Here is a 25,777-nt window from a genome sequence, read left to right on the forward strand (position 1 = left end):
ATCTCATTCTCACTACTTGTTTTGTGGCTGTGATCAGGGTCAATTATTGTATGACACTCGTCTTTTCTTCCTACTTGAAACAATTTCTTGTACTTAAAAAACAAAAACTAATGCAATTAACATAGCCTTTCTTAAAAATTAGGTAGTGACTATTGGGACCAAGTCTGGATTTAATTAATTTGTCAGTTGGGTGAATGACAGCAGAATGACAAATTAACTAGACAAGAAGCTAGAACTAACTTCAGGAAAAATAATAAAAGGGGAAAACAGGAAAGGAACTAGTGTTACCAAACAAAACGTTGGCAATTTGGCAATCAATTGAATTTCTTGAAGAAATAAAAGTTGTCTGAATTATGTATCAGAACAAAATAGATTTTATCAAATTATTAGATCCAAGTAACAATGTAGCTTTACTATTCTTTATGTACTTACAAACATCATGTTATGTAAATGATGAATATATTTCAAAACAAAGAAACCTTCGAATTCATGGGCTTCACAAGTTAAATAAATTTGATATCTGTGAAATGGCAGTTCAGACACCTACCCCTTGTGTGAACACAGCTGGGTTTCCTTGCTCTAACATATCTTCCAGCTCCTCATTTGTTGTTGATCTGCCAGCTACACAAAAATAACTGGAATCAATACAGACACATGCACAAAACACAGTGTTACAAATACAAAAAAATCCAATGAAAAGTTAGCTGTACACATCCACTAAGATTTTTATTGTGTCGTAGCTGCTAGCAGAAACCTACTTTCTTCTCACAAGCAAAGCATCCCAGAACAAACGATTAAATCGGGATATAAATAAATTGAAAATATGGGAATGTGCCTGTTCTGCCACCCATTAAGTTACTTTACATGCAAATTTCTGCATTTTCAGACAGTCAATGTTTAAGATTAATGAATCTAAGAACTACAGCAGCCCAAATCACTGAACACACCATCGTAACCAGTAGGTTCATAAAATCATAAATGACATCATTTGGAAAAAATGTTTAACATTTGCTTGAAACAATGTCTCCTATCACATAAATACTTACAGAAGTCAGATTTCCTAAAATAGAAGTAGCCGTCTCCCCACACACTCCCCCCTCCCCCCCCCCCCCCCCCCCCCTATAACAGATTTGCTGCCTTGCTATATTCTCTTTCCTTGTTCATCAACAAATGGCAAATAGAGTGTCAATGTAGTAACAAAAAACACAATAGAACTGAACAGTGTGAACATACTTGACGAGAGCAACACATTGTCACGTTACATTGCTTTCAATGTTTCCACACTTTGGTAGCCCATTATCAGATGTCACAGTGCTCATATTACCTCACTTTTTGTGACAAACCGTTCTGTTCTACAGAGTTATAATCACTTTATTAAACCTCCACATCTGCTATTTGATGACTAACACAGGAAAATGGTACGACGACACAGCGAATTCTGTTGTGAGAAATACAACTCTGATCTACTGACATTTATTTTTTCAAGCAAAAATTTGTTAATGACCAAATAACATAGCTTTTATGTCTCTAGTGAGTCTGCTGGTTATAATTGTTGCTTACATGGTATTGTTTCTCCATTGAATCAGGCTGCTATATGCTTGAGATTTGTTAACCTTCAAACACGAATTGCCCACAAATGGTGAATTCTGCAGATAAAAAAATTTATATGTAATAGAACAGACACATCTCCATATTTTAAAATCATTTTTATTCATGTTTAGTTGTCCGAGTTAGGTACTTCCCTCGTATGTAGATATACGAGGAGACTCTTCCCATTTCTTTGTTTTATGTATCTTACATGAGAGCTACGCTTATGTGACAAAATTTTGATTGCTCCTGACTCTGTATTGTTCACTGTATTAGAAATCTCTCTCACAGGAATTGTCTGCAGTCATATTCCAGGTTATTAATCACTGTTACAAGCACCTCACCTGATCCAAATCGTTTGACTAAAGACTTTTTCTTTTTTATGAAAAATCGTATTTTATACTTTTTTATTTAACGCAGAGATCAATGAATAACTAAAACTATATTTTACTGAAGACCCAAGTTATTTGAGTTGACTATTTCAATTTTAGTATCAAAATATTCATTACGGTACTTATACTTGCCAAATAAGAGCCGTACCTTTTGGCTGCTAAGTGATGTTAGCAATGAAGTGCAGAACTCATTCCATTATGTATATACTCTCACATCTCTAAGAAAATCCAAATCAATGGCAAATATTACATGTCTGAGATGAATGTATAGTTATTCTTAATGCTAGAAGGATACAATATTGATAGCGTTCTCAGGAAGAATGGAAAGTGCAATTTAGAACAAGACTGTAGAGGAAATAATTGTCTTAGATGGCTGTGGTGAAGACCAAGTGATGTTTAACATTTTCAAACTTCCTAAAACTGTTATTGTGGAGAAAATTAGTCTTAGCCTGGGAAGTTACTGTAGAAACTTTTACTGGACCATGACACACACACACAGTGTGGAACTCCTTGGCTTAGTGTGTAAATGTAATTTTACAAGTCCAGAGGTCTGGGATTCATTCCTCAGTTGGTTCTTACATTTTTTCTAGCACCTATTCACAGTTTGTTAATGTGAAGCAAGTCAAGTTGTCCCATAGTTTGAATCCACATTAAACTGCAGACCCCTTCTCCTCCCATGATGGCTCAGTGAGTCAGTTCACAAGTCTGAGGAAAGCAAGTGATTTGCACCTCAATAAGGCCATATCCAGTGTAGCACCGTGGCATCCAAATAACCCTTCTGGTTGACAAAGGCTTGGCAACTTATGTACGAAGGGATTTCCCATATTTGAAAGTAGTAAAAAAATTATATATATAATTTATCCCTTATGGACCTCATGACAATGCAAGAATACCGTATTTAATATTTTTGTTATTTCATCTTATCTGTGTAACTCACTTTCTGCAATTACATCAATGTGGGAACTATACACCGCCAATCAATATACTGCAGTACGGTATTGTCTTGCATTATGTGGATATGTCTACTAATCCGCATGTCATGATCATGGTACGGCATGGTATGTTTGAATTTGTCTCAAACTGTAGGCTAACTGAACTGATAAAGTAATTCAAACAATACAGTCTATGTATTACTATAATACACTCTGAAAACTTGCAACAAGAATGAACACTGCTTTGTTTAAATGAATCAATATGAACTGCAGCCCTGAACAAACAGCAATTGTGTGTGAACAACAGGGGTCAACAGTAAACAAGTGGCACTAAACAGCAGTTGTTTATTGTACAAATACAAGCTACATCAAAGCAATAACATCCAGTTCACCTTTTCAGTGAGTTAGATGGCTGTGTGTTTATCTAGCAAGATGAAAAAGGAATTTTCTGTATCTTAGTAGGTGTGATTTAAATTGGCACCCCATGCATTTAGCAACCCAGGTACTCAGTCAAAGACTGTGTTCTTCCTTTCAAATTGTCTTTAAAATCATTGTAATTGAAATGTAAATTTCAGTAAATGCTACAGCACAGTCTCTGCGGCATGTACTGCACAATAGACTGAACTATTATTCTCCACTATCTTACTAACCATGTCAGTATCACTTCACAAATATTTCAGAGTATTCTAAAAACTTGGTAACATCAAAACTTGATTCTATTGACAAAATGAAAATATGAGCATTTACTTACTTATTTCTAGCTGCCTCTGTATCCTACCCTTGCATCGTTCTCTATAATCTGTCTGCGTTCTATTGTACTCCGTCATTACTTCGACAAATTTTCTTGACAGTGTCGAATGCTGAGTCTTTCGTATCCTCAAGTCAGCAGACGACTTATTTGTATGTTCTTCTTGTTCTATGTTTTGCTCTATGACTGAAACACAATAAACAAAATTAACAATTAACAATTACCAACTGTTTCATTGCACTGATTTAGTGAAACTGATACAAACATGGAACAAACCTTTTAATTTGGCACGGACTTTGTTGGCAGTTTTTTTAATATCAGCCATTAAATCCTCCAGCTCCTGTTTGACCTCTGCAACAAGAGAAAATTTACTTTCAATTAAATGTTTATGGACTCCTAACATTTACAGGTAATTTATGGGGCTTCATGAAATTCTTAGCACATGTTTTGAGCAGAATTCTCTATCTTCCATTTACCTCCTGACTGAAGTTATCCATAGGCAGTACACACTGGAATAATCAAAATGCTGTTCCTGTTAAGATAATTCAAGTGAATTTACAGTGACATGGAGATGCAATCTTTTTGCTTATGTCAGTGAATGAGTTGTGTTCGCGAATTTCTCCCCCCCCCCCCCCCCCTTACATTCCTCAATACTGACTATAAAAATCAAATAATGATTAGAAATGTACTGTTTCTCTTATATTGCATCATTTACTTAGTTCGATGCAAACAAAACCCTCTTCAGAACAATTTATCCTTTGTATGTGTGTGGGGACAGTTAATTGACCATTAACGTGTTCAGTAACTAGTATAAAAAACCATACATACAATTAATGGAAAACACACACACACACACACACACACACACACACACACACACACACACACACACACACACACACACACACACACCCCCACCTTTCACCCTTCAATATTGCACCAAAGAAGCTATTAAATTCTCAAATTAATTTATCACCAGTTACTTACCAACCACTCATCCTATAAATCATCATTCATGACCATATCATGCTCCTGCCATGTCCCATGTCATACTGATAGTCCGATCCCCCCTCCCCAAGCACAGTTATGCTGTGACACCACAAAGGATGCTGAAGGCAAGGACTGCATCTTGCTTCCACATAATGTCAAACAAATAGCGAGCAAACAAAGGTTCATTCACCTGACTATGGATTTAAGTGGCACACAGCTTCCTGATGACAGCTGTCTGCCGTTAGCAGTTGTCACAGTTACCAGCTGCCAATAATTATCCAGCAGTCATTGGACAGTCATCACACCACTGCAGTTATCACACAGTGTTGCAGTATGTGCCAATTATCAAAGTGTAAGTCATTAAAAGAGGGAAGATTTAGTTACTGTCACTGACAGCAGAATCAGACTGGAACTTCTATTAGACTCATTGGTCATTCTTAGGTGAATTAGGTTCAGATCAATGTTCAGAACTCAACATTAGTGTCACATTTTCCACCATCACAACCACCACACTAGAGCTAAGTATTTATTTATGCTTTTAATGGGTGAGTGTGCTGCCCAAGTTATTTTTGATGCACTCCAATTTTGCCCGATGACAAGACAGCTGCAGTGTGCAAGCACAACAAAAAGAGAAAACTTTTTTGCGATAGGGGCTCCTTATCTGCTACCTTTATGTTGAGTGTTAAAATTACTTTGTGAATACAATAGCTTCACAACACCTGTAGAGATCCTTCACCTGTGTGCTTTTGATATAAAACAAACTAAAATAAAAATAACAACAATTATTTTCCTTGGTTGTTAATCATACACCCATAAAATTTCTATAATGTGCACACTATTGTTGACAGGTCTAATATCAGCAAATGTATATTATGATTTTACTTTGTCAGTCTTTTCTTCTGCTTGTAAAGAGGAAGTAATGTTTAAGTTTAACAGCTCACCAACATAAGAGTCCTCAGAAGAAAGGAAGGAAGATTAGGCTTTTACATCACATCAAGAATAAGGTCATTAGAGACTGCGCTCGTGATTGGATAGGGCAATACCAGGAGACAAAATCGGCTATGTCCTCTTCAGAGGAACCATTCTGGAGTTGACGTGAACTGATTTAGTGACAGCAGAAAACCCTTTATCTGATTGAAGACCAGAGCAGGCGGTGTGTTTTGAAATGACATTTCTTTTACAGTCTCAGAAGAATGTTGACGACACTGATACCTATGATCTATCAAAACCACAGCCTTGGTCTCAATTTAATTTGTATAAGCACTGAACTAGTACTAGCTTTAAAGTCATCATTAGATCTTGAAAAAGCAGGGACAAAGAGGAGACCCAGTCAAACTGCTGCAACGAAGATCAGTTATTTTCAAATAAATTGAAGTTTAACGGACTGAAAATTCCACAGTTCATCAAGTGATGACTTTTTTCTATGATAGCCTCATATTGTACAGTGACACACAACATTATGTGGTAATTTTCTTCACTTTTGTTCCTTGTGCTCCATTCTGTTTTAGTTGGCTGGACCAGAGGAATAGAGAGAGAGTATTTTTGATGCCTTGTGGATTATATTTTTAGCTAATTATTTTTTCTTAAACAATAGCTTGCAAATAAGATGTCTTAATATCATAGCTTAAAGCAGGTCCTGATGAATTGTCATTCCTCAGTTAAAAATTTTAGCCATTTCACTCTACGGCATTTTGAACTTCACTTAATTCCCTTCAAATTATTTTAACTTTGTACCACACAAAGTTGAAAGGTGGAAGAAATATTTAGGAAGTCTATACAAGGGAAACAAACTTGAGAACAATATTATAAAAAGAGAATATCAAGTAGGTGAAGATGAGATGGGAGATATGATACTGTGAGAAGAATATGACAGAGCACTAAATGACCTTAGAGGAAACATACATGGGACAGTCATGAGAAAATAATTATTCCATCCATTGTGCAAGATTGCAAGACAGGTTAAATACCCTTAGGCTTCAATTGAAACATGTACTAATAGAGATTTCAAAGAAGGCAAGTGTTACTACTATGAAACCATCAGTTTAGTAAGTCATTGTTGCAAAATATTGACACAAATTATTTACAGAAGAATGGAAGAACTGGTAAAAGCTGAAGGTTTTGTTCTGGAGAAATTTATGAACATGGATGGCAATACTGACCATACAATTTATCATAGAAAATAGAGTGAAAACGGGCACATCTGCATTTATAACATTTGTCGATTTAGAGAAACCTTTTGACAATATTCTCTCTGCATTCTTTGAAACTGAAGGTATCAGGCACAAAATACATGAATTGTAAACTTATTTACAACTTTTACAGAAATCGAACAGCAGTTATGAGAGTTGAAAGGTATGAAAGGAGAGCAGTGGTTGAGAAGGAAGTGAGACAGGGTGTAGCTCATGTAGGACATCATTCTATCTGTACACCGAGCAAGCAGTAAAGGGAATCAGGAGAAAATTGAAAGGGGGAATTAAAGTCCATGGAGAAGAAATAAAAACTCCTAGGTTTGCAATTGACATAATGAATCTCTCAGAGTTGGCAAAGGACTTGGATGAGCAGTTGAACAGAAGGGGTATAGTCTTGAAAGGGTTTATAAGATGAATACAAACAAAAGTAAAGGAAGAGTAATGGAATGTAGTCTAACCGAAAAAAATAATGCTGACTGAAGTAGATTAGCAAATGAGACACTAAAACTAAAACATAAATTGCGTTATATGAGCAGCAAAATAGTTGACTATCATAAAAGTAGAGATGATACAAAATGTACACTGTCACTAGCAAGAAAAATTTTTTGAAGAGGAAGTATTTGGTAAGATCTAACAAAAGCTGGAGTGTTAGGAAGTGTTTCCTGAAAGTATGTGTCTGGAATGTAGTTTCTTACAAAAGTGAATCATGGATGATAAGAGGTTCAGCATTCTTCTGTAGTGCCACGTTTCATTTCAAAAGCTTCTGTTCTCTACTTTTCTGAAGGTCAGATGGATAGATGGAATAACTAGTGATGAGGTACCAAATCAAACTGGGGAGGAAAGGAATTAATTGCACAATTTGACTAAAATAGAGAATCGGTTGATAGAATACACCCTGAGGCATCAAGGTACTGGTAATGGAGGTAAGAGGTATGAAAATTTTAGAGGTAGAGGGAGATCAAAGGATGCATGCAGTAAACAAGTTCAAGTGAACATAGGTTGCAGTACCTATGCACAGACGAAAGGGTTTGCACGGGATGGTCTAGTGTGGGCAGCTGCATCAAAGCTATCTTTGTACTGTAAGCCGTAACAACATGATGAATAACCCAGTGTTTCTCTTAACATAATGGGGATGCACGATTCTGTTGATAAATATATCATAAAATTCACTTTACATGCAGAATTTTGTTTCAGAAATATTACATTTAGAAGAACTGGAAGCTGAATATTCTTTATATTTTCGGAGTGTTTTGTGATGAGAGTTAGTGTGGGTACCTGTCACATCACGTAACTGGAGTTACAATGTTATCTATGCAGTCTATCAGAACAGCATTGCACACTATGAGCAGAACTGAAAACAACATGTCCATCTGCACAATAATGTAAATCACAAATGGTGGTGAAGGTAGAGATAGGAAATTTCTGGAATTAAAACATGTGAAATCCCGGAAATAAGAATTTGGCATGCATACAATCCCTTCTACAAACCAGTGCCGAGAGGAAGCTATTATTTTAACATTTCTGGATAACGAGATCACATTTTACAAACAGGTCAATCTGTCTGGAGAATGATAGGCGCATCAGGCATGGCTAGTTTCACCATCCTTGTGTGGAAGTAGCATTTTTGCACATATGCTGATATTCTGCCGGCATCTTCCACACCGTGGATCAATGAGAACATTCAGCGAATTTGAAATTTCTGACTATAATATTCTTCTCTTGCTCGATACATTAAATCTGAAATGCATATTAATGCGAGTGTCTAGCTGAACAATTGAGTGGTTAGCGTGCAACTGACGAGCGGAGCACTCGGATTCCTGGCACTGCCGAAACAGAACATCTATTTTGGAGGCAAAGAGCGTGTAGAGTGATGAGCTGGTCACATGCTGCTATATACTGATGTACAATGACAATGGTCGGTTGGCTGGCAATGGTTGCTTCACAAGGACTGACTACACAGTTGTCGTGAATACACAGAGGTGTGCAGAACTGTAAAATAAAACCAAGTTTACGTGATGGACGATACATTACCTACACCCATATCTGCACAGCAGACAGCTATGTTAACTGCCCAAAGGATTCTTCAAGGACTGTGCAAACTTAGTGGCCAAGAGAGGAGTCAACATAGGTGTAATAATTTAACTGAGGTCAAATTCACAGTTTGTAGTGTAATAACTCGACACACACACACACACACACACACACACACACACACACACACAAATGTTGCTATGTTTATGTTTCTAGTGTTGTGACACACACACACACACACACACACACACACACACACAAATGTTGCTATGTTTATGTTTCTAGTGTTGTGGCTACGTAGATGTGTTCAAAGTTTGTATCATTGTGTGATTTGCCATGGCAATATAGTCACTAATCTCGTTTTGTACATCTGGATTGATAAATACATGGTCAATTTTATAGACAGCAGTGTTACATTACTTAGTATTATTCAGCCAGGTGCAATTGCAGTGCTCTACCATTATACATATTCCATCATATTATTGCAGACATTGTATTAGATGTACCTCTTGCACACAAAACGTGAGCGTAACGGCAAGTTACGTTTGTGTGTGTGTGTGTGTGTGTGTGTGTGTGTGTGTGTGTGTGTGTGTGTGTGTGTGTGTGTAAAGGGGGGAGGGAGACAGGGGGGGTGTCTCCACCGCCTCACTAGCCGATTAACGCCTGCAAACAAAAACGGCTCCGGCTCCAGCGAAGTGAACAGAGGAGGAGGAGGAGGAGGAGGAGGAGGAGGGTGGGGGGAGACGCAGCGATCCAGAAGCGTGAGGCGTCGCGGTGCGGGGCGAGCCGTGGATGACCCTTGACGGGCGGTCGTGGGCGATGAGTAAGCGGAACCTCGTGGACCACGCTGCGCGGCGCAGCCCGAGAACGGGGTCGCCCCGCCTGAGTGGGCGTTATCAGTACATGACGTCACTACGGTGCGCCCACGCAGCATCGCGGACAGCCGGTTGCCATGGCAGCGACCGCCGGAGATTTCGATCGCTGGACTTCGCTCTTATCTGACTGAGGCTTCCTGGGGAATGCGGACGACGGGGGTTGGGGTGCAGTCGGGCGAACGGTGGTGGGGACTGGAACGGTGGAGGGAGGTGGGGGTATTTCGTCAACAGTTCCGTGCAAGAAGAATCGAAGCTCTTATTTGGTCGTCCTTACAATGCAGACCATCTACTGCACACGTCCCGCACATTTGTTTCGTGAAACAAGTTTGAATAAATGTGATTGCAGGCTCTCTCCGTGTATTCCAATGATGAAATCTGCTCGGCTGATCAGCCGAATGGTGGTGCCGTCTTGTCGCAACGTTTCGATGCGATTCATACCCATGACCTTCAAGCGAAGTGTCGGAATGCTGTGTTCCATCAATCTGTATAGTCGCTCGACTACCGTCCACTTCTGCAGGCGGGCCAACGAAACGTTGCGACAGGACGACGCCAGCACTTGGTTGATCACCCGAGATGTCAAGTCTGAATAACCTTATAAAATGCGCAAAAAAATACGTGCAGAGACCGATAATTCTTCGCTTACGCTGTTGGCGAAAAACCACTGTTAACAGTAATAATCGTCCGAAGCGACTGAACGTGGAATGACCCCATAAGACCAACTGTTTGAGAAGCAGATATCAGACGGTCTTCGGAACAATATTAACGAAACGTAATTCATCCACAAAGTAAGTGTGCTTGTGAAATATTTCTGAGATCATTTCTGAACTACTGCTCATCCGTAAGTGGTCCTCACCAGGCTGGAATAATAGAAGAGATAGGGGAGATCCAGAAAATACAAGGAAGCAAGAAAGACGAAAAATAAGGTTAGGGTTTAACGTCCCTTCGACATTAAGGTCTTCAGAAGGGGAGCACAGGCTCGGAATAAGGAAGGATACGGAAAGAAATCATTCGTGCCCTTAGAAAGTAATCATCTCGTTATTTGCGTCGAGTGATTTACAGAAATCACAGAAAACCTAAACCTGGATGGCCGGACGCGGATTTGAACCGTCGTCATCCTAAATTTAAGTACAGTGTGCTAACCACTGCGCCACCTCGCTGCACGGGGCAGACACCCGGCAATCTTACTTCTTTCTCAAGTGCCAGATGATGTGTGTTCTGTAGGTGAGACATTACACCGAAGAGCGCACGTTTTGTCATGTGATCGTTTAGCAAGCGCGAGAGCGTTACGTAGATGCTCAACAAACTACAGTGGAAGACTGTACAGCACATGTACTGTGTATCACGGAGACGTGTACTATTTAATACGTTCATGCTGGCGCACAGAACTGAGTTTCTCGCTGTGCGTTGGTGCGAGTGTTCACTCTTCCCTTCCTCTGACGGTGCTACTTTCCCTGTTGCTCGCCAAGGGGCAGCGGTCGGATTCAAACGCCCAAGGGTTCTATTTTAATCTATTGACCTTTACTCTGAAAATGGCGTAAGTCCATTTTTTAAAGAAATGACTTAAAATAATTTTATACACTAGCTTAGTAACAAATTATGTGATCTCATTTGTTCAGAGAGCTCTCTCGTTGAATGGTAACACACAATTGTATTCGCAGCTGTTCTTTGCACCTGGCTTATAGGTGACACATCACACGTTACTGTTTTGCTGGTAGCATAGTTTGTGAAGTCGAGCGTGAGCCACCGGCTGTACACGCCGGTATGTATGTGTTTAATTCCAAGAGCGCATGCCCCAAGAAGAGTCTAGCAACGTATCACTTGGTGCAACATATATCTTGTGAAATGAGCACGACCAGAAAATCCGAGAAATTAGAGATCATACGGAAATTTGTCGTTAATCGTTGTCCTGAACCCAACAGGGAAAGGTGGAGAGATGATAGTGGTACTAGAAGTACCTTACGCCACGTACTGAAAGGTGGCATACGATGTACAGATGCAGAATCACGCACTGTTGCAAGCTTTACGATATGACACCGCCCAGCAACTTCCGTTGTGCGTTTCGGATGAGTACCTGTTTTGTGTGGTGAGTGCTTTTAGCGTATAACATTGTACGTGTGTCTACTACTCTGAAAAAATACCGAAGATGGTCAAACGGAGTGCATCTCCATCTGATCACCTCCACGATCAGTGCCGCGTGACCGATGGGTGAATGTGAAGTATGGACTTCAACTTAACACTGGTGACGGCGAACTCGGCGGCAGTGTGCCTCCATTAGCCCACGAATGTTCGCCGTGGATTTTCTTCCACCATTCCTGCCAGCAATCTTTGGGTTGAGCGCCGACGTGTTACCTCCTTCGACTTGGGAAGTGGGCTCTGAATGACGCAACAAGAGCGCCTGTACTTCGATTACAAAATCTTTGTGATTGACGTTTGAACACGTCCAGTTGCGCGGGGCAGACACCCGGCAATCTTACTTCTTTCTCGAGTGCCAGATGATGTGTATTCTGTAGGTGAGACATTACAGGTAAGTGATTAGAAAAACATAGGTCACACTTGTCCTCAACAAGGGTAACGCAAGTGAGCTACAAAACTGCCGTCCAGTCCCAATGACGTTCATCCCTTGTGGTGTTCTAGAACATGTTACGAGCTCAAACAATCAGGTCTCTCGAACAGAAATCAGCATGGATTCCGAAAACCTTCATAATTTTGAATCCAACACATATTTTCTCAAATGACATCCTAAAACCTATGCATCAAGGAAATCAGATATGTGCAGTGTTCCCTTTACTTCCTGAAAACATCTTATCCATACAGCAGCAACATTTATCAACGAAAGTGTCATTATACGAGGTATGAAACAAAATTTTTGATTGCGTTCAAGATTTCTTGGTATACAAGAAACAACAGGCGTGCCCTTGGAAGGGTCTTAGGACCCTTGTTGTTTATGTTGTATGGCGTGACACAATAGGTACTTTGCAACTCCAATGTCATAGCACGCCTTGTAATTAACTTATCGAAGATAAGTGAAGTTTGTCTCGTACACCAACTCTACGTTTTTTATGTAAATTAATGAATCATTTGCCTTTCCAGGTGACAAGAGGTACGTGAGACAAGTTTCTTTGTTATTGTAGGGTGGTAGGAACACCATAAACGAATCAGAATGGAATCGGAACAGGAAATGGCGCAATGTGTGGTTTGGTAGCTTTAAATAGATGTGAGAGCACTGCAGAAACTGCACCTCTAGACACCCAAGTTCAGGGAAATTTCGTAAAGTGAGGATGGTAGGAAACCAAGACCCTTTCGGCCATCCATAAGAAAATGCCGCAAGAACTTCACGGAAACGGGGCAACCCAAGGAGAAGTGACGAAAACAGGGAGGGAATTCAACAGGTTTCCCAGCGTTCATCACACAAGTCTCTTAGTAAGGCATCAAAAGAAATGGATATGCTTCACAGACAGTGCACCGGGTACTTTAAAAGCGACTTGATCTGTTTCTGTATTGATTGCATATATACTGCACGCCCTTGGATGACGTTGAAGATTTGAAGGCAAAGATAATGACGGCTATTGAGACAGTTGACGTTGACATGTTAGAGTGAGTTTGTGCTGAACTGCAATATGACTAGATAGTGTACGCGCGACAAGGGAAGCGCATGTAGAGCCTGATGAAAGAACAAGGAAAAAAACTGAGTTGGTCATCAGACAAGCCTTTTTTCCTCTACGTTAATTACAAATTGAGTTATCTGACACTGAACTTGGAAAGTACCTTTTGGGACATCTTGTATATTAGCGACTGGCAGACAATGTTAATTGCAGCAACCTCAGACTTCGCATATGGTGCAGTTACCTACAACGAAGTACGTATCTACAAGGAAGTGCGTATCTACAAGGAAGTACCGTCCAGAAAACGCTACACAAATATTCAATCTTCATAAGGTTGCAAAAACGTTTAACTGTACAGAAATGTAAAATAACGCAGTTCAGACAACGAATAAGCGTATCATCCTCAACTTGAGTATTCATGATTCACAGTTAGTACTGGTCAATGTACTTGGGTTTGACGATTTGTAGGGCTATGAAATGGAATTAATGGAATTGTCACGTAGGCTCAATTGTAAGTAAATCATGATGCAAATTCTAGTTCGCTGGCAGGATACCGGGAAAACCATGACTGCTTACAAATCACTTGTGCGTCCCAAATTAGACTACTGTTCACGCCTGAAGGACCCGTACCAGATAGGACTAACAGGGGATACTGAACATATGGACAGATGGGCGTCACAATGGTCATGTGTGTGACTCAGGAGGTAGCGTCACGGGAATGTTGAAAAAGATGAACTGGCAGATTCTTGGAGATATAAGCAAATTATCCTGCTAAAGCCTACTTCGGAAATTTAAAGGCCCAGTACTGAGTGAAGAATGAAGCGATACTCTTCATCCCCTACCTGTCGCTCCTGTAGAGACCGAGAAGAGAGAATCACGATTCGTTACAACACGCGCATAAGGCGTCATTCTTCCTGCGCTCTATACACAATGGAACGAGAGGGAAACGTATAATGTGGTACCGTGCCAAGTACCTTCTGCCACGTAGTTCACAATGGTTTGCACAGTACGTATATGTAGATATACTCTCAGGTGGATGAGAATGGAATTTAAACCGTTATTTATAGTCGCCACAGGGGCGATACTTAAGCTGCGATCGAGAGATGTCACCTGTCTCATGTGCTACGGTAACGTTCTGCACGTCACAATACATAGGCTGCAGTATGTGTGCGCGCGTGAAAGAGCAAAAAGTCGAGATATTTCTATTGGTGATTGAGGACGGTGTAGTGAAAACATTACAACGTTATTTACGTCATTTGCAGACTAACAATTACAGCCTAACAATTACAGCCATTACCTGTCTTACGTTTTTAGGTTGGTTAGTACCTCGAAGTACATTTGACAAGGGCAAGCCATTAATACTTATTTTCCCCTAGGCAGCAGGTCAGGTGTTGACGTGCGAAAGCCTGGATGCAAAACAGTCTATACTGACGTGTGTAGTCCTTTTAGTGGTATGTATAACGTTCCCGCATAGATCCTATATAAACACTATTTTTAAAACATCGCTTAGTACGACATCGCTTATTGCAACTTATCGTATAAACCGTCGTATTTTTTTTATTACATTTTCGGGGAAATATATCGGCTATAGCGTCCAATGTTCGTCTTTGTTTATTAGGTATTTGGGGATTACTAACAATAAAGTGACGCTTATTTTGAAACTCTTGCTATCTGTGCATTGTTGGTTTCATATCAGTACGTCTGTTAAACAGTCAATGCAAGCATCGCTTTGAAAATGTTGTATAAAAAGAGTAAAGTACTGAATATCGAAGAAAAAAATCACACTTTATATGACAATAAGAACGGCGAAAGAAGGGTCGTAGCAGTAGATTCACTTGTCACTTGAGACAACAAAGTCGCTCATGTAAAGGGGGGCTTGTGACGCGCAGGGCAACCAGCGACACCCAGAGTCCCGAGGCGGAGCCGCGCTAGCTTCTGTCGCAGAAGCTCTAGCGTCTTTGACGCGGGGTGCGCGCGTGTGGGCGTGGGATCGATATTAGGCAAGACGCCGCGCTGCGGGGCGCGGCGCGGCGCGGCAGTAAGCTGATCAGCGTAACGGCCGGGCCAGGAGCAGCGGTAATCGCATTACGGCCGCCTGGGCACGCATGGCGGCCCTGCCCACGTCACTATCCCCGCTGCGACGGCCTTCGGCAGTACCTTGATGCTCATTAAGAACAGCTGCAGTCTCTGTTCCTTAACGCTGGTCCACCCCCCCCCCCCCCCCCCCAATACACACACCGATGATGATGAAACAACCATTTTTCATACACGGAAGTAACCAAACACTACTGGAAACTTCCGCACAAGACGCGATTCAACGTCACACACAATCATAATCACAGAGATCGGCTTACATTAGGTAAGCTTCGCAGGACAGTGCGTGATTCCAAATTTTTGAAGGCTGCAAGTTCATCTTTGCGAAGGTGTCGCCAAGGTCACAACTACTAAACCCAGTGTTTTGCGTAGCGCATTGGTAAGCATATAAACTTCAACCTTCTGCATCTTCGTATCAGACGACAACGATCTGCTAAGAACTTATGCAAGGCTGCGTTTGAATTTTTAACTGTTAGTTTGCCTCCTCTTGCCGCAGGCACTGATATTTTCGTCCACCTAATAGTTAGCGAAAAAGTTTCAGTTAACTCCTCGACAAAGAAAGGTCACACAATCAGATTTCTTTTTCTGTATTTGTTTGCTGGTGGCATAGTCCATATCAACTCTGGCAGGCGAGAAAAAAAATCTTACGTTCATACTCTCGAATGTTATTGAATTTAGCCTATGTTAAAATGAAGGACCAAGGAAGGAACATGTATTTTTGTTTTCTCCGAAAAACTTTTTGCTCCGAGATACAGCCCTCCAAAGATGACACTGCGAACACCAGTTCTTAGATGCAAATTATCGAAAAAATTTTAAATGCAGTATCTCTGTAACAGTTCTAGATATTTAGTTAGTTTTTTCATTTGAAAGATAATTGCTTTTTGATTCCAATGATATCCTCTGTTTGGGCAAAACGGTCGAAGTTCATTTACTGTTGCCTTTTTTTAATAATTTACAGAAAAAAACTTTTCAAAAATGCCAATCCAGAAAAGTTAAATTTTTTCCTGTTTATTAATACCATGTAGTACTGTATTTTCTGTAAAGGAGAGCTTCCACTTTTAAGTTTGTCAGGTTTTATTTTAAAAAATCTAACTTTCAAGGGAATGTATGTCTTCACTAAAGTTGTTTCTTACTAATTTCTTTGTTACTATGCTTATACCTATTGTCTTTGTTGCAGTTATTTCTTATCACTTTCTTTGTTGCAGTTATTTCTTACACTTTGTTGTAGTTTGTCAGTTTCTTTGTCGTGGTTGTTCATTGCAGGCTTCTGTATTGTAGATCAGTGCTAATTTGTTTACTGAAGAGGCTTCTAAGAAATTTGAGACCATTCAGTGAGTTCTGTGTTTTTGTGAAGAATTTACCAGTTCACACAATTGCAGTGTGTTGTGAAAAGGACTGTTTGAAGTGTCATCTGACTGGGGCTACAGGAGAGTAAAGTGTGCTGACTATTTGCATACCCATAAAAGAGTGATATTCAAGACAAAAAACAGACTGTTTCAAAGTGAAGATGTTTCCAGTGACGACTTTTGGTGTTCTACATGTTTTGACAGAATAACAGCAATGATAGTATCTGAACAAGGTAAAGCCTCCCATGGCGTACATGATGCTGACTTTACATCAATAGAGGAAGAATTAAATACCCTGAATCAGTCAAATACAGAGGTAGGTATTAGTCCTGTTAAGAAACCGGTGTCAGTGAAGTCTAGTCATAAGCTCTATGCATCAAGAAGGTGCAGAGAAATTACTGAAGCTGAGGATGAATACGCTACACCAAAACTGATCACAATCTTCAAAGTAGAAATTCCATCTTCAGAAGAAAATGAACCAAAGCACTCTTGCACTTCTTGCCAGTAATTTTTCACAAATTTTCAGCTGTTGCATATTACGCATCCTACAGTGAAAAGGTGCAAGTTTTAACTATTATTCCAGACACATTTTCAAAGCAAACATTTCTGAACTACGTTCTATCAGTATCGAAGTACATGGTAAACAAATCAAGAAATGTGAGGTCGCTAAAAGGCGTCTTTGGAAGACCAGATCCCTATTATGGTCATCTGTAGAAGCAGCTCAAGTTCAAATAGTGCAGTCACTTTATCTGGAAGATAAATGGGACTGTTCTTGCCACAGTGCAAACAAAAAAGACACTATAACTGTTTAACAGTTGAAGTTCAAAAAGTTGTGAAAGTGAAGAGGTACATGACTCTCAGTATTAAAGAAACTTTTGCAATTTATAAGAGCAACTATACAAGTTCACATATTGGAAGTCAAAATTTTATGCACTACGACCTAAGTGGGTAATTCCACACCCACCTAGAGATGTCTTTTTATGTGTGTACTGCGCAAATTTTGAACTTTTGTGTGGTAACTTTGAAGAACTTACTGGAGCACGTGACATGTGACACCTTGGTTGGGTGTTTGAAGTCATTAGTAGTCTGTGACGTAAGGCGAGATACAAGTTTGTTACAAGAATGTGGTGACTGCCCTGAAAGGGAGGGCTGTCTCTACAGACACTTGGCCTGGAACACGTAGCAGATGACTCTACAGAAATTACATATGCAAAATGGGAGGAAAATAAACTAATTAAGAAAATTTACCTTCGACAGTTTCATTGATAAACTTGGTAAATGGTCCGTTAAACCATTAACACACCAGCATCTGAAGAAATTGCAACACACTGCAGAAGTGTAAGGGTGTGTGCAGGATGAAGAACTACGTTTAGTGCTTCACTATCTTTTTTCTGAGAACGGGTCTGTAATTCTCCCACAAAAAAATCCAAGGGTATCGTTGGATTAATGACCAGGTTTCAATTTTTACAGGAGTGACATTTTCAAAACAAGACCACAAGTGTCGCAGTTATAAGTAATGACACAGGAAATGACTCAGCACATGCTTTGCTAGCAATGCGCAAAATTCTTCAACTGAAAACAAGGGCAGAGAAGATGATCATTATTTCTGATGGTGCTCCTAGTCATTTTAAAAATCGTTACCAGCAATTTGAATTGAGTAAAGGCCTGGCCAGACAGAATCCGGCCTGCCGCTGCGACGGACGGCGCAGCGGGTCGCCGGGCCCGTCAGCGGCCAGGGACGCCACACAGGCAACGGCCGCTGTTACACTGTGGAAGGGGGCCGAACCCCATTATTAAGCTTGCATGCATAGCGCTATTGTCTTGGCGTTAGACGATTTGGAAGCTTCACGCGGGACACTATCTTTGTGCGATTTTTTTCCTTTTTTTTAAAGTGCGGAAATGAGTAGCTCGGACGAGGAAGAACTACTCCTCGCACTAGCGATACGAAATGGCACTAAGAAGAGATGTTGGGTACACGACATTAATAGCAAGAGAGAAAGCTTAGGAGAATATCATCGTCTGTGCATTGAACTAGAGTGACGAAAATAAGTTCTTCAAACATTTTCGATGTCGCGAGAATGTTTCGGGGAACTGCATCGCCTGGTAAAAAAGTAGCACCGAGAAGTGCACAACGAACTGGAGAAAGCCAATTGATACAAGGCACAGACTAGCCATTTGTTTGAGGTAAGTTTTACCATTTGTGGCCTCTTTGTGCTTCAAGCAGAAGTCATATAAATTATTCCATTTCAGTTTTGTTGTATCATATGAAAGGTTCGGCGGAAGAAAGTGCTACCCCACAACGTAGTTACGAGTGGAATTATAAATTTATCCGCAGTGTTTACAAATACAGCAAACGTAGTAACATCTAGTTCCGTATGTCCCGCTAGAGAGAACTTCCTACAAAAGAGATTGGTTTGTTTCATTGTATTCATAACATTGTCATTGAATTTAAACAGACATATCTTTGGTCATTAACTTATCTATTCGTTCTATCGGCATAATTTTAATCTTTGTCAGATACTTGACTAAAGGCGACAGTCACCAGACCATAGCTTTTTCTTTTCGGTTAGGACGTTCAACAGTCTCATAAATTGTGGAAGAAGTGTGCCAGGTAATATGGACTGTTCTACAGCCCAGGTATTTACCTACTCCTACAACAGAGATGTGGAAGAAACCTGACGAAGGATTTCTAGAACTTTGGGGGTTTCCGAACTGCCTTGGAAGCATAGACGGAAAGCATATCATGTTAAAATGCTCGAAGGATAGTGGATCCCAGTTCTGTTGCAAACAATTCTTTTCGCTAGTTCTCCTGCCGATCGTTGATCCATACTACAAGTTTACAGCTGTTGATAGTGCAAGTTATGGACGTCACAGTGACAACACTATTTTTGAGAAGTCAGCTTTCTATCAAGAGTATATCGAGGGTAAAAGTATTCTACCTCCAAATCCGGATAGCGTGTATCATGCAAAAGGTTGTATTCTCTCGCCTCTATAAGACTGTGTCCATGATGCATGCACTACGAGCTGCAAACCAAAAACTACCTCCCGCCGCTGTTTCCAGTGTGACGGCAGAGAAGTTGAATGCGCCAACAGAGACAAGCAGCCGCTGCGGCTTGCGGCGAATCTGTAATCTGTGACAACCCGGCGGCGGCCTGTGCGGCAGGCCGCATGCCGGTGCGTCAAAGCCGCACTCTGTGTGACCGCCGCCATACAATAAAGACAGATTCAACAGTGCGACCTGCCGACTGCGATTCAAGGCCACAGACCGGACGACCAGGCCGCATTCTGTCTGGCCAGGCCTTACGGAAGTTAGACCGTCAGAGAGAGCGCATCGCTAGTTCCTGCTACTACTAAGGCGAGTACACTGTTTGCTTGTTACATATTTTTACGAGCTTCAAACAGTAGGAGTGCAGTAATGGATAGGAACTGTGATTGTTGTGTACAGATGCGAGCTGAGATGGCGACCCTTCCCTCACGGCTCCAGGCTGCGTTCCGTCACACAGCTTGAGGTTGCTGCCAAGGAACGTCGCTGTGGGGGATCGGACGCGGGGATGCGAGGGACGTCGAGCACGTCCCACGTGTCCTCCGATCGGTCCACTGCTGTGGCTGCCCAGGTTACTGCCTGCACTGAGCTTGACCCCTCACCCGTGGTCGAGTGGGAGATCACCGGCTCGCAACGAATCCACAGAGGGTGCTGCCTGCACTGAGCTTGACCCCTCACCCGTGGTCGAGTGGGAGATCATCGGCTCGCAACGAATCCACAGAGGGTGGGTTTGCTGGTAGTTGGGAGCTCCAACGTTAGGCGCGTAATGGGGCCCCTTAGGAACATGGCTGCCAAGGAGGGGAAGGAAGCCAGTGGACACTGTGTGTGCATTTCGGGGGGGGGGGGGGGGGGGGGGGGTCATTCCGGATGTGGAAAGGGTGCTTCCGGATGCCATGAAGAGTACACGGTGCAGCCAACTGCAGGTGGTGGTCATGTCGGTACCAACGACGTGTGTCGCTTTGGATCGGAGCAGATTCTGTCTGGTTTCGGGCGGTTAGCGGAAATTGTAAAGACTGCCGTCTTGCTTCCGAGATTAAGGCGGAGCTCACCATCTGCAGCATCGTCGATAGAACCGACTGTGGTCCTTTGGTCCAGAAACGAGTGGAGGGTCTGAATCAGAGGCTCAGGCGGTTCTGTGACCGTGTAGGCTGCAGATTACTTGACTTGCGCCATCGGGTGGTGGGTTTCCGGGTTCCGCTTAATAGGTCAGGAGTCCACTACACGCAGGAGGCGGCTACATGTGTAGCGGGGGCTGTATGGAAGGGACTAGGCGGTTTTTTTAGTTTAGAGGGTCTTAGGGAACCACAGAACGGGGGTCCGTCAGAAAGTGGGCAGGTAAAACGCAGTAAGGTAACTGCAGAAACGATTGGTATTGTAGCTGTAAATTGTCGTAGCTGTGTTGGGAAAGAACCAGAGCTTCAAGCCCTAATAGAAAGCACCGAAGCTCAAATAGTTGTAGGTACAGAGATCTGTTCAGCCGAAATTTTTTCAAACGATCTAACAGTGTCCAGAAAGGACAGATTAAATACACTTGGTGGTGGAGTATTTATTTCTGTCAGAGGTAGTTTGCCTTGTAGCGAAATTTAAGTAGATAGTTCATGTGAAATAGTATGGGTAGAGGTTATACTTGACAATCGGACTAAACTATTAATTGGATCGTTTTACCGACCCCCCCCCCCCTCCCCCGCGACTCGAAGACATAGTTGCCGAACAGTTCAAAGAAAACTTGAGTCTCTTTCAACTAAGTACCCCGCTCATACAATTATAGTCGGTGGTGACTTCAATCTATCCTCGATATGCTGGAAAAACTATACGTTTAAAGCAGGCGGCAGGCATAAAACATAATCCGAAATTTTACTGAATACTTTCTCAGAAAATAATTTTGAACAATTAGTTCATGATTCCACTCGAAGCGTAAATGGTTGCGAAAGCATACTTGACCTTTTAATAACAAATAGTGTGTTGTGACGAATACGGGGTTTAGCGACCACAAGGCAGTTGCTGCTAGGCTGAATACCGTAACACCTACAACCATTAAAAAGCAACGCAAAATATACCTATTTAAAAAAAGCTGATAAAAATGCTCTTAACGCCTTTTTAGGAGACAGTCTTCACTCCTTCCGATCTGATCATGTAAGTGTAGAAAAGTTGTGGAATTTTTTCGAAGAGATAGTATCAACAGCAATTGAGGGATATATACCACATAAGTAAGTGATGGTACTGATACCCCATGGTACACAAAACGGGTCAGATCGTTGTTGCAGAAGCAGCGAAAAAAAGCATGCCAAATTTAAAAGAACGCAAAATTCCGAAGATTGGCAAAGTTTTACAGAAGTTCGAAATATGGCGCGTACTTCAATGCGAGATGCTTTTAATAATTTCCACAACGAAATTCTGTCTCGAAATCTGGCAGAAAACCCGAAGAGATTCTGGTCATACATAAAGCACAATAGTGGCAAGACACAATCAATATCTTCACTGCGCGGAAATAACGATGAAGTTACTGATGACAGTGCCACTAAAGCAGAGTTATTAAACACGGTTTTCCGAAAGTCCTTCACCAAAGAAGACGAAGTAAATATTCCTGAATTCCAATAAACAACAACTGCCAAGATGAGAAACATAGAAATAGATATCCTCGGTGTCACAAAGCACCTTAAATCATTAAATGAAGGCAAGGCCTCCGGTCAGGATTGTATACCAGTCAGATTCCACTCAGAGTTTGCTGGTAAAATAGCTCCATATTTAGCAATTATATATAACCACTCGCACACAGAAAAATCCATACCTAAAGACTGGAAAATTGCTCCAGTCACACCAATACCCAAAAAGTGAAGTAGGAGTAATCCGCTGAATTACAGGTCTATATCACTAACGTCGATTTGCAGTATGGTTTTAGAACATTTACTGTATTCGAAATTTATGAAGTACCTCGAAGAAAACGATTTATTGACATATAGTCCGCACGGATTCAGAAAATATCGTTCTTGTGAAACACTACTCATGAAGTAATAAGTACTATCGACAGGGGATGTCAAATTGATTCCATATTTTTAGATTTTCAGAAGGCTTTCGACACCGTTCCTCACAAGAGCCTTCTATCGAACTGCGTGTCTACGGAATATCGCCTCAGTTGTGCGACTGGATTCGTGATTTCCTGTCAGAAAGGACACATTCGTAGTAACAGACGGAAAGTCATGGAGTAAAACAGAAGTAATATCCGGCGTTCCCCAAGGAAGTGTTATAGGCCCTCAATTGTTCCTCATCTATATTAATGACATAGGAGACAATCTGAGTAGCCGTCTTAGACTGTTCACAGAGGATGCTGTCATTTTCCGTCTTGTAAAGTCATCAGATGATCAAAACGACTTGCAAAATGATTTAGATAAGATTTGTGTATGGTGCGAAAAGTGGCAATTGACACTGAATAAAGAAAAGTGTGGAGTTATTCACATGAGTACTAAAAGAAATCAGCTAAATTTCGATTACGCGATAAGTCACACAAATCTGAGGGCCGTAAATTCAACTAAATACTTAGGGACTACAATTACAAACAACCTAAACTGGAACTATCACATAGATAATATTGTGGGTAGAGCAAACCAAAGACTGCGATTCATTGGCAAGGGGAAACTACAGCCTTAATGTTTCCGGAGGGCATGCAGCTTTACTGTATGGTTAAATGATAATGGCGTCCTCTTGGGTAAAATATTCCGGACGTAAAACAGTCCCCCATTCGGATCTCCGGGCGGGGACTACGCAGGACGATGTTGTTATCAGGAGAAAGAAAACTGGCGTTCTACGGATCGGAGCGTGAAATGTCAGACCCCTTAATCGGGCAGGTAGGTTGGAAAATTTAAAAAGGAAAATGGATAGGTTAAAGTTAGATATAGTGGGAATCAGTGAAGTTCGGTGGCAGGAGGAACAAGACTTTTGGTCAGGTGAATACAGGGTTATAAATACAAAATCAAATAGGGGTAATGCAGGAACAGGTTTAGTAATGAATAAAAAAACAGGAATGCGGGTAAGCTACTACAAACAGCATAGTGAACGCATTATTGTTCAAAAATGGCTCTGAGCACTATGGGACTTAACATCTGTGGTCATCAGTCCCCTAGAACTTAGAACGACATAAACCTAACTAACCTAAGGACATCACACACATCCATGCCCGAGGCAGGATTCGAACCTGCGACCGTAGCAGTCGCGCGGTTCCGGACTGAGCGCCTAGAACCGCTAGACCACCGCGGCCGGCGAACGCATTATTGTGGCCAAGATAAATACGAAGCCCACGCCTACCACAGTAGTACAAGTTTATATGGCAACTAGCTCTGCAGATGAAGAAACTGATGACATGTATGGCGAGATAAAAGAAATTATTCAGATAGCGAAGGGAGACGAAAATTTAATAGTCATGGGTGACTGGAATTCGATAGTAGGAAAAGGAAGAGAAGGAAACATAGTAGGTGAATATGGATTGGGGGTAAGAAATGAAAGAGGAAGACGCCTGGTAGAATTTTGCACAGAGCTAACACTTGGTTCAAGAATCATGAAACAAGGTTTTGTAAATGGAAGAAGCCTGGAGATACTGGAAGGTCTCAGATAGATTATATAATGGTACGACAGATTTAGGAACCAGGTTTTAAATTGTAAGACATTTCCAGGGGCAGATGTGGACTGACCACAATCTATTGGTCATGAACTGTAGATTAAAACTGAAGAAACTGCAAAAAGGTGGGAATTTAAGGAGATGGGACCTGGAGAAACTGAAAGAACCAGAGGTTGTAGAGAGCTTCAGCGAGAGCATTAGGGAAAGATTGACAAGAATGGGGGAAAGAAATACAGTAGAAGAAGAATGGGTAGCTTGGAGACATGAAATAGTGAAGGTAGCAGAGGATGAAGTAGATAAAAAGACGAGGGCTAATAGAAATGCTCGGGTAACAGAAGAGATATTTAATTTAATTGATGAAAGGAGAAAGTATAAAAATGCAGTAAATGAAGCAGGCAAAAAGGAATACAAACGTCTCAACAATGGGATCGACAGGAAGTGAAAAATGGCTAAGCAGGGATGGCTAGAGGACAAATGTAAGGATGTAGAGGCTTATCTCACGAGGGGTAAGATAGATACTGCCTACAGGAAAATTAAAGATACCTTTGGAGAAAAGAGAACCACTTGTATGAATATCAAGAGCTCAGATGGCAACCCAGTTCTAAGCAAAGAAGGGAAGGCAGAAAGGTGGAAGGAGTATATAGAGTGTCTATACAAGGGCGATGTACTTGAGGACACTATTATGGAAATGGAAGAGACTGTAGATGAAGATGAAATGGGAGATACGATACTGCGTGAAGAGTTTGACAGAGCACTGACAGACCTGAGTCGAAACAAGGCCCCGAGAGTAGACAACATTCCATTGGAACTACTGACGGCCTTGGGAGAGCCAGTCCTGACAAAACTCTACCATCTGGTGAGCAAGATGTATGAGAGGGGCGAAATACCCTCAGACTTCAGGAAGAATATAATAATTCAAATCCCAAAGAAAGCAGGTGTTGATATACGTGAAAATTACTAAACTATCAGTTTAATAAGCCACGGCTGCGAAATACTAACACGAATTCTTTACATACGAATGGAAAAACTGGTAGAAGCCGACCTCGGGGAAGATCAGTTTGGATTCCTAAGAAACGTTGGAACACGTGAGGCAATACTCACCCTACGACTTATCTTACAAAATAGAGTAAGGAAAGGCAAACGTACGTTTCTAGCATTTGTAGACTGAGAGAGAGGATTCCAGTCAACATTGTCAAAAGCTTTTTCTAATTCTGGAGGTGGCAGGGGTAAAATACAGGGAGCGAAAGGCTATTTACAATTTGTACAGAAACCAGATGGCAGTTATAAGAGTCGAGGGACATTAAAAGGGAAGCGTTGGAAAGGGAGTGAGACAGGGTTG

General features: G+C 41.3%; 1 protein-coding gene across 4 annotated transcripts in view; it reads right to left on the bottom strand.

Moving 5' to 3' along the window:
* Nucleotides 1-25,777, bottom strand: part of LOC126474370 (syntaxin-1A) — a 334,042-nt gene that overhangs the window by 91,924 nt on the left and 216,341 nt on the right. For all 4 annotated transcript variants that reach the window (XM_050101840.1, XM_050101862.1, XM_050101855.1 and 1 more), the window contains 3 exons: nucleotides 3,936-4,010; nucleotides 3,663-3,845; nucleotides 548-621 (listed from right to left, as the gene is read on the bottom strand). In XM_050101840.1, the coding sequence (XP_049957797.1) occupies nucleotides 548-621; nucleotides 3,663-3,845; nucleotides 3,936-4,010 (332 nt within the window). The remainder of the gene's footprint in view (nucleotides 1-547; nucleotides 622-3,662; nucleotides 3,846-3,935; nucleotides 4,011-25,777) is intronic.

This window comes from Schistocerca serialis, chromosome 1 (genome assembly GCF_023864345.2).
Source record: "Schistocerca serialis cubense isolate TAMUIC-IGC-003099 chromosome 1, iqSchSeri2.2, whole genome shotgun sequence".
Taxonomy (NCBI): Eukaryota; Metazoa; Arthropoda; class Insecta; order Orthoptera; family Acrididae; genus Schistocerca; species Schistocerca serialis.